The sequence below is a fragment of the Cynoglossus semilaevis genome, chromosome 15, assembly GCF_000523025.1.
Source record: "Cynoglossus semilaevis isolate Cse_v1.0 chromosome 15, Cse_v1.0, whole genome shotgun sequence".
Classification (NCBI taxonomy): Eukaryota; Metazoa; Chordata; class Actinopteri; order Pleuronectiformes; family Cynoglossidae; genus Cynoglossus; species Cynoglossus semilaevis.
This window is the reverse complement of record NC_024321.1, coordinates 12,177,214-12,187,539: the sequence shown is the minus strand read 5'-3', so window position 1 is coordinate 12,187,539 and position 10,326 is coordinate 12,177,214. Positions and strand designations below refer to the sequence as shown.

General features: G+C 38.8%; 1 protein-coding gene across 1 annotated transcript in view; it reads right to left on the bottom strand.

Moving 5' to 3' along the window:
- The window catches only part of slc36a1 (solute carrier family 36 member 1), a 23,938-nt gene continuing 13,612 nt past the window's right edge, over positions 1–10,326 (bottom strand). Inside the window, exons 11-12 of the mRNA XM_025062988.1 lie at positions 10,269–10,326; positions 1–2,547 (exon numbers count right to left, since the gene is read on the bottom strand). The exon at positions 10,269–10,326 is cut by the window's right edge and continues 103 nt beyond it. Of these exons, the coding sequence (XP_024918756.1) occupies positions 2,297–2,547; positions 10,269–10,326 (309 nt within the window). The 3' untranslated portion in view covers positions 1–2,296. The remainder of the gene's footprint in view (positions 2,548–10,268) is intronic.

The window sequence follows — 10,326 nt, the reverse complement described above, 5'->3', positions numbered from 1 at the left end:
TTTTGGCAGAAATACCCATGGACATATTTATTGGAATTTACTCTGAAGAACTGAGGTCATGACAGGAAGATTTGAATCAGCCTTCAGTTAGTACTGTATACATTGACACTCTTTTCAATCTGTTTTCACAGCCGTTCACCTTTAGATTGGGATTTCAATGAAACATGAAGTGACTGGTGAAAGGATAAAATAAACCATATCAGTACAAACACGTTCTTTGGGGAAGTTCACAGACATCATTAATAACATTTGTTACTTTTGCTCATGAGGCCTTTTAAGTCTAAAATAAATATCTTTTGACATTAACAATAACACAAAAGATTCTGACAATTCATCATGAAACTTGTGTGTTTTATCTGTTTCTGTCATGGACATACATATGGGATTTTATTTACAACTTTTCGTCAACATTTTTTGTTTTTACAATTATGCTACATTTATTGTACACAGAGAAGTGTTTCTAAAATTAAACAGTTAAAGTTTACAAAATAGTTAAAACACTGGTTACTACAACATATTAAATAACTGCTGTTTTATGTTTATCGAAACAGTAAAATCCATAAAAAAACAATTTCATCACAAAAAAAAGTAAAATGTTGACAATAACCTGATACAGCAAAGGTCCCACGTGAACATTATGGAAAGATTTCTTTCTCATATCTATAAACAATATAGTTTAGTAATTTATGTATGTTTGTCCTTATATGGTCTTTTCTTTATCTCCTATTAACTCCCTTAAGCACTTATTGAAGGACTTAAATTTTTAAATTAAGTGAATTCTGAATCTAAATCACAATGTACAGTTTTGTAGAGAGCATTCATGTGCAAATGTAAGAGCAATATATCATAATATACAAAGCATGTATAATATTAAAAGAAATGGCACCAGCAAAAGCTTTCATATCAACGTGAAACCCAAAATGGTGAAGCAAACAATTACATGATAAGTTAATGGTGTTAATAATTTAAATCATCCAAACAACATAGTCTTTTCAACAACAATTTAGAAGGAAGACACCTTCAAGTTGGCCAGAACTAGATGCATTCTTGTTTCTGTTCATTGCTATATCGATTTGCTATAAATACTGAATTCTTGGAATATTACCTAATCCCACTAGGGGGCACACAATTAAACTTTGTTAATTAAAACACAGTGTGGCAGTGATTTGTTTGCCACTTGACACGGGTTTATCTGAAAGTTCACTCACAGCACGTTTGTGAGACTGCTGCCCCCTGCTGTTTGTATTAGTATTGCACTTTGCTAATTTTAGTCGATGAAAAAGCACCAAATTGGAAAAGACAGGTTTAAAATGACCACATACTAAGTCACTTGTTGCCCTCTTACTAGGTTTGCAAATATTTACTTCATGTGTTTTGTATCTGGAGTCAAACATTTGAAGAACATGGACAGTTTTATCCACATTGGTTGCATTTACAATATGTGTACAAATATGTGTACAGACAGTCTTCAGTCTGTACACGTTTTAGAATCTGCAAATATATTAATGGATTTCTGTATGATTACAACTACAATTTCATAACAACTAAATAATTTTGTCTGCATAAGCATGATTAGATTTTAACATCGCCCTTTGTTGGCGTCAGCCCAACAGGTAGCTTTGAAATTCTCAGCCTCTTCAAAGCTGTTGTTTGCAATTTCAAATAATAATCTGGCGAGTAACTGCAGGTTGGGGTGACAAGTGTTTGTCGAAAAATGTAAACTGAAAATGATACTGCAACTTAAAACTGCAGTGTGTGTGATATGAATCATTCTTTTAGTGACATTACCATTGATTCATTTTTTTCTAAGCCTGTTGTAAAAAAAAATGGGGCAGAGTTTGAAGACAAACCTTTGGAGGACCAGGTTGGTACCTGTTAATGAGGTAGCTAGACAATCTAACTAATAAAATAAAATCTAAAACATGAATATATTCAGTCTCATAAATTGAAAAACAAATTCTCTAAAATACCCCCCCAAAAAAACCTGCTTCTCAAATATTTTCTTCTCTTTCTAGGTTTTTTTGTTTTCATCTCTTATAATCTCGTTAAGTATGGATTGCACTAAGAGCTTGGACTCATTGAAATACAGTATAAGTACAGCAGAGAGACAACCAGGACCACAACATCCAGCAGCACGTCACTGCTTGGGTGTTCCATAATGTGATTTTAGAACTGTCTGCTGCATCCCACTGCCGCAAGAACATTTATAAAATCAAAACCCTAAAATGTGCCCTGAAATAGTCTGTGAATGTTCTGGGTCGGTACCGTCCACCTGTGAAGGATTCCCCTCCTCTCATCACTGCACCTGTTTGAGCTGATTGCGGGCGATGATCTCCACGATGGCAATGTAGGTTCCTGTGAGGAAGCCGACCAGTCCCACCAGGCTGATGAGGCCGTTCTTCATGAACACCAGTGGAGACAGACCCTCTGTGTAAAACACCATGATCTGGAGGATTGGAGGGAAGATCAGAGCCAGGAAACTGCTGCTGACAGAGCCGACCAATGAGATGACAAGGTCCAGCTCCGGTATAAGGACAGCAAGGACACCTGAAGGAAGACATACACCGGAACATGATCAGTGGAAGGGACTTTTTTTAAACCTAAAAAAAAAAACAGAATTCATTTAATTAATCTCTACTGCAGCCATGTTGTTACTGGTTCAGATGTTATGATGTAAAAATAAGATCTTTTAGTTTTGTTCATTTTTTACAACACTTTCACATTAAAACCGAATGCCTCAGGTTTGAAATCTTCCATGGCGATGTTTAACTTCAAACTCTGTGACCCCCCGGCCCCGCTGCTGTGTTGCTGATGGTTTCATGTGAGTAATTTAGGATATTAATCACAATCTGCCTGCTCTAATGTACGCATCACAGCTGAGCGATGGAGTAAAAGAGAAAAGTGAGATCAGAAAAGTCGTTCGGAGCTGACTGATGAAATTTCCTCCTTTTCATTATCTCCGGTGCACAGCAGAGGAAGGAGAGAAACTAAGAACTGTAGTAGAGAAAATAGGACTGAGATTGTTGAAAAGCCAGGAGAGAAAGGTTAGAAAAATGAAGTGAACTGTACTTGGAAATAAAGGAGGGAAAAGATGGATAGGGTTACTGTCATGACAATTCTGTGGGAAAAGCACAAGGTAGACCGGAGGGAGCGGTAACTTTGGAGTTGAGCTGTGTGAAGTGTACTGCATCAGTACTGCTACACATTTGAAGAAACAATGTATACTGTATTTATATATGTATATATATATATGTGCAGTTTCCTCAGTGCAATAAGAATGTATTTAGTAAGTTTGTACAAACAAAACACCGTCCGAGCACAGAGGACATTTCGGGCACTTTTGTCCCTCTGTACATTGGACACCCATAACCATCCTGGTGATGAAAGTCTCTCTGAACTGTAATCAATTGCTTTTCGCCACATGTTCACAGAGTCTGTCAAATTAACCTATGGGAAAATGGCAAGGTCAAGCTTTCATGGGACAAGGAAACATGGGAGAGGGAGAGAGAGAGAGAGGGAGAGAGAGAGAGAGAGCGAGAGAGAAACCTGTCACTTCTGTCATAACTCCCTCCATACTTAAGGTTGCTTTTCAAACTGCATCTAAGGCTTTCTGCACCATCAAGCAAGAAAAGCAAGGCTGTGAAGGAGGAAGGTGAAGAGGGGGAGCGGGGAACACCAAAAGAGAATGCTGAACAAATGAAGCACAAGGCTTCAGCTGAAAGCCAGGCTGTCGTATCCCGGGAGGGAGGCCTGATGTGCATCATCAGGCTCCTTCAAAGAGCTGAGGAGGGAACACCGTCAGCATGCTTAAATCAGTCTTTGGTCTCAGATCATAGAGAAACAAAGGAAACCTGACTCGTATGCCGGTGTGAACGCACTGCATTGGATCCAATACAATGTGCATATCACAGTCAGTCAAAGTCATGAACCTCAGACCACCCAAAAGGGCAGTTAAAATTCAGATTTGAAGTTTGGAGATTCACTGTATGAGGTATTTACAGGGAAAAGAACTGAGGAATATATGTTTTAACAGTTGTTCTTTTTGTTTTTCATTCTGTGAGGTTCTTTCATTACCAGGTTAATGAAGCTTTTTTTCTTAAATAAATAGCTCTAGTGAGCTGTAATCAGTCATTCAGGCAACTGACTTTGAATTAAGAAGACGACCCAGTTTACAGAAATTCATACATTCACAGGCTAAAAGGTGTCTTGTTTGATGAGGTTGTTTTTTTAATCAAAACAAGTGAGTAGAAAAGGTACGAAAAAGTTTATTATAAAAAAAGACCAGATCAGAATCAAACTATATTTCAAATATGTCAGTATTTATCCTCAATCTTCCTTCACCAATTATAAAATATGTGACATGATCAACTGCTTATATGAATCTAATCAGTCAACAGCATTAGTCAAAAGTTTCAGACGAAAGTTTCTGAGTTCTCATTTTATCAAGGTGAACAGTCTCTCAATGAGATGGAAGGTTGAACGTACAAGCTTCCGCCTTCACCTTGCTGCCAGTTACCACCACACAGGGAGGAAGCAGCAGGATTCGGCCGCCTCCAGATCATGCACACTTTCATCTGTGTTCACCCAGAACTGGCTGATCCGCTGATCGCTGAGTGGACGAGGAGCTCATTAAAGTTGGAGCAGAGCTCAAGTCTCTGCACTGCACTCCCAAGGAGTGTTCAAGGACCATCAAGTCAAGGTCTGCATATGCTGATGATAATTAGAAGGGAGTGGAACTGATCAGCATGGAGCCGCAACATCACCAATACAAACAAATACAACAGATGGGGTAAATTAAAATAGTGTGTCCATATATTATACAAACCCCTCCAGTTATTCAAGAACTTTAACCATTCTGACATTTTCCCCTTCAGGAATGGGCCAAGTCAGTGTCCAAGCAGCAATCAGTAACACTGGCTCCCAAAGGCACATGTCTTGCGGTCAAGTCACAACCATTTAATTAATGTCATTCCCACAGTAAAATGCCATCAATGCTTCAATTATATTGAGGTCAGGGTAGCATCTCACAAAAGGATTTATTTCACAGGGGCAATTATTAATAATGTGAAGCCCAACTTTTAAACCGATTGCTTAAAGTCCTTATCAAAGTACTATGACAAACATTGGCAAAATATGGCCTGTGGGCAATATTAAGACCATTGGGCTTTCTAATCCGGCCCGCTTACCACTGGTATTATAAAGTCTGACTGTCAATCCTTCTGTTTCATGCATTACAATGAACCAACTGTAATTTCAGTAGATGCCACTAGAAGGTGACAGCCAATAAATGTGCCAATTTTTCTCTAAAAGTTTAGGTTTATTGTTGCCACCAGTCAAATTTTGAACCTCATTTTGGCAGAATCTGATAAAACTACTATTACTGTTACCCTAAATGCTACCATTCTAGGTGAATATACAAAGTGCATTTATCTTCTCACATTTACAGTGGTGGCTTAGTGGTTAAGGAAGCTGTCTCAGGTCTGGAAGGCTCCTGGTTTGAGTCCACCAGCTACCAAGTTACTGCTGAGGTGCCCATTAGCATGGCACCATCTCCACAGGTGCTTAACTTTGGTGATGGGTGAGGTCTTATTTTGTTGTGTGTGCAGTGTGCTGTGTGACAATGACAAATAATTCAGTTTCACTTCAAACTGGTGGAAACAGGACGTACCTACATCACTGTTATTTTTTCAATTAATTGTGGCTCATGGTCCTTTAAAATGACATGAGGTGGGAGAAGCTTGCATTAATGTTCTTGCCTGCACAAAAAGGTTCAGATTCATTTAATGAAAGTGACAGACTGCTGCAGGGGTTGTATTTCAACAGAACTGAGATTGTTATCTATTTCATTTTCATTTGACCTTTTTCTGCTGATGACTCGACGAGGTATTAAATCAGTTTTAAACGGATGAGCAACGTTACACATTGGAAAACAAGGTGAATCGAAAACGTTAACGTCAAAACCAGTATAAACACCATATAGTTTTTTTAAATTGTTTTCATTTAGGTAAGAATCCTGATCAACAGCACATAAAGATATAAAACTTAATTTATACTGTTAAAAAAAAACCTAAAAGTTAAACAGCAATGACTAATGATGTTTTCTTTAAAATGTACCTAAAATCAGCTGCACAAAAAAATCCCTGAGGCACTAATTGATCCAAAGCTTTGTGACAAAGGCCTTCAAAGCCTCCTGTGTGTGAACGTGTTGTTTTCGCTGTTGCTCTTGACACACAAATTGCTGCACAAATGTGCCACATGGAACAAAATCTCACTTCAAATGTCAAGAAGAAAAAGAAAAAAAACAAGGACACACTACACAGAGCATTTCAAAAGAGCGAAGACTGAAGTAGCCATGCGTGCACACACACACACACACACACACACAAAATGCTCTCAGCACTGATCTGAAATAACAGAGATTTAGCCTTGAACAGTGTACAAGGTTTCCTACGTGACCTGGTTGCTTATTGTCAGCTGGAAATAGTGAAAAAAGGAGCTAAATGTGTTGCACGTCCTTCAGGCTGGAATAACAGTAAAATGCAGAAGCCTGTTTGCTTTCTGCAGCAGAAATGACAATTGCAGGAAGATGGTTGCTCTTAATTGTGTGCCTGGATAAAGGTAAATGCATGAGAAAAATTGGTGTTGGCTGCTTGTTTAGAGCCTGGTTTCATGAATAAATCCATATCAATTTCAACTGAAAGTATTACTTTGAAATAAATGATGTGCGTCCTCGTTGAAATGGAAAGTGACCCACGCTGAGAGCAATCACATTGGTCTGGTCTGAAGAAGTTTAGATTATAGAGTAAAGTATGTCGTGTGTATGGCTGGGCAGTGGTGGCAGAGAAAAACCAGATATTAAAATGTGTTTGACTGACCCAGTTACGCCCAGTAGGTGAGAACTGAGACAGTTGAAAACCTGCTTTTATCTGCAGGACAACACTGTTTTGTAAAGAAACTAAAGGTTCCTGACTCTTTGGCATCAGGCTTGGACAAAAAATGTAGTCCTTTCCCAGTTAGGTATTGCGGGAAGTTCAAAATGATCTGAATGTATTTGAATGTCAGGTCAGTTGCTCTGTCTCATGGAGCATCTAGAGTTTCAAAAAAGACTAAATGATGCATTTCCCATCATTTACAATTAATATATCTATATCTATCTATATAATTTCTACAACAGTTCTTAATTATAACCATTACAATGAATGACAAAAAATACACGTGGACACATTTGTTGTACCCCTGTGGTACAATGACAAAAAAGACTCTTCTTCTATTCTATTTCTACAGAGTTGGTGTGAAGCAGGTTGTTGACGTGTGTAGACGTCACTGAATGAAGGCCATTCGTCCGTTTTTCATTTAACGCTGCAACAATAACATCTAAATGATTCTGCCTGTAGGCCATCAGCATTAGACACTGTGAAATGTAGTAGTTGTGGAAAGAACACAGCCTTCCTACATCCATCACTCAGAGACTCTTAGATGGCACAGTAGCAGAGATGATTAGCTTCTTCGACCCTCATCTCCCATCTCTGGTGAATTAGAACAGAGAGTTGACTTCAAAGGAAATGTCTCATTGATATGAATTGACCTTTCCACTGGGACTATAAGTCACAGTGGAGCTCAGGGTGGTTGGAGGTGGATGCTTAGGGCTTTTCTCTCTTTTAACTTTTATCTGACGGTTAAAGCCGAAGAAATTATGTGAAAAGTGTGAGGCAGTGTTGTTGGGAGCCATCATAAATACAGAGGAAGAAGAAAATTAAGAAATTTACTGCAGTTCCTGTTAAATTTCTCATGAATGTACCGAGTCTCTCCAACAGTAGATGGAGATTGTGCTAAAGTAAACCATCTTTAATGTCCTGCACCTGATCTTTGTATGGCTGCCAAGGCTGAGGGTTTACAGCACAACTGAAGTAAAGTCACTTTGTTGAAAGTCCTTGAACACAGACTAGAGGTTTCTTTCCCTCTGGATAGTTGGAATCCAACATCTGCTCTCGATTCAAAGACTAGGGCTCTCGGAGGCATTAGCTTCAAGATTTACTCTACACACACACACACACACACACACGCGCGCACACAGGGTAGATGAATTTCTTCAATTTCATCTTTTATTTGGATTCCAAGCTAAAATCGCTTCATGCTTCATTTATATTCATGTAAGAGGAAAACGATCCACCACCATGCCTCCTGCCATGCCTTCAGATATACATCCGTGTCTTTTCTCCTCACTGTACCGTCTCTACGTCCACAGCACACACTCTGCTCAGCACCAATGAGACCAGGGGCTGCCTCGCAAATGACCCGCAGGCATGAAGTGGTCGCACGTATGCATTTATTCCCTTTTATTAGCTGATCAACATGCATGTGCAGAAACCTGTGCGCTGTACCAAATGTCATCTGCATAAATTCTCTATAGGTTCCAATCACGGGTAATGACGAAAATGAAGATCCCCGGGCTAACAGGAGCTGCTTCTGTAACTCAATAACTCTGACGTGACTTGAGGTTTTATTCCATGTGAAGTACAGAGTGAACGGAATGGCAATGAACATCAACTGGTGAGAATATAATTTCCACATTTTTTAGTAAACGACCCTCCCTGAGGGTCACATATAACATTTAATTTTTAATTGGCCATTACCTTTTTCCATATTGTTTCACTCAAAGATATGAAGGATAAGGATAATTAATACTGGACTTGGACCTTGGGAAACAATCTGAGCTTGGCTGGACTTGTGTGTCCAGCCAAGTGTCTAGATCCCTTTATTTTCTGGTAAATTGGCAATATATTTATCACTGTTAATTGATTAAAATTTGTTTACCATATCAATCACGGAGTAGCTGTGGATAACCAACATCCTTTGGGTGACATTTTCACAACGCACGATTAATTATTTTATGGACTAAAAGTTTAAAAAAAATGTTCACTTTACATTGAAGAAAGGCCATACATAGCAGTTAAATAAATTAGCAGTTACGAAAATCAACAAGGAGACGTAATAGACTACTAGGGGAAAACAAACGCGTGTTGCACAAACTGAGGCTGAGTGAACAAAGTCTCCTAAATCTTTCACCACCATTATTTCATTTGTTTTTTCCGCATCTTTTCAATTTTACAACCCTGTGTGGACATGATGAACTTGAAACACGAAGTGCACCCCTGCTGATCCCAACGTGCCTCAGCACATGCAACAAGAATCACAGCGGTCTGACTGAGGAGGCACGAGAAAAGGAGAGTGAAAAGTATTGACGGTGCTGTTTGACTGTGAATCGATACGGCCATTGTAGGGCTGTGGCTGCCACAGACTCAGTAAAGCAGTAACAGGGAACTGTTTAGAGCTTCTTTGAAGGAGTTCAGGAAGAGAAAGAAGGCTGAATCAACAGGTACATATACAGTCAGTTCTATCTGTGGGACAACATAGGAGTCAATGAGTTATGCATAACAAAAATAATGGTGCCAATAGTATGACACACAACTCACTTGCAATAACAAAATCAATTAACCAATCAGCTCTCATATGAATATCTCATAACCCACATGCCACATCACAACATAATATATCGCATTTTAACTTTCTATTAAGTAACATTACAACATCATTTTCCATGCGCCACTAATACTGTTGCCAGGACAAGCACTGAATGACTGTCCATTTATAGTACATGAACTAGAGAAAGTGAATTATTTGTCATTGTGACACACAGCACACCCCTGTCACCCCTATCGAGAAAACCTGAAACCTTGTGGACCCAAGTCCGCTTCCTTAACCACCAGGCCACCACTGCCCCCATAGTAATGAATGACATCACTTGCAATTTATGAATTTTTAAAGCCGTGTGACTTAAGAAAAAAATTAGGCCTGGTTTTAGAAGTGTCCATTTGTGCCATTTGTCATTGTGCCAGTAACCATTTAAAAGTCCCTGCTGATTCTGGAACAACTGCTTCACAGTTGTTGTGAAAATAAACCTAATAAAAATACAATAAAAGAAATGAGCCAAAGCACAGCAGAGGTTCAAAAGCTTGCCAGCTACTAAGAAAACCCTGACTCATTTTACAACTTTGGATTTAAATTAAAGCACTGAGCCTCACTGTATTAAAGGATGAATGACGTAGTGGGACAACAACAACAAAGCAGAGAAGTCTGTGTAGCTTTAGCTTTTTTTCCAGACAGAGCTTATTAAGCGTATTTGACAACAATAAACAGAATTATTTATTAAAAAACTAGTTTGAACCGTGTCAGACAATAAATATTAACACATCTCTAATTCTACTTACATGTGATAATGACCAAAAACGTGCGGAGCAAAAGGTCAATGGGTTTCTCCCACCGCTC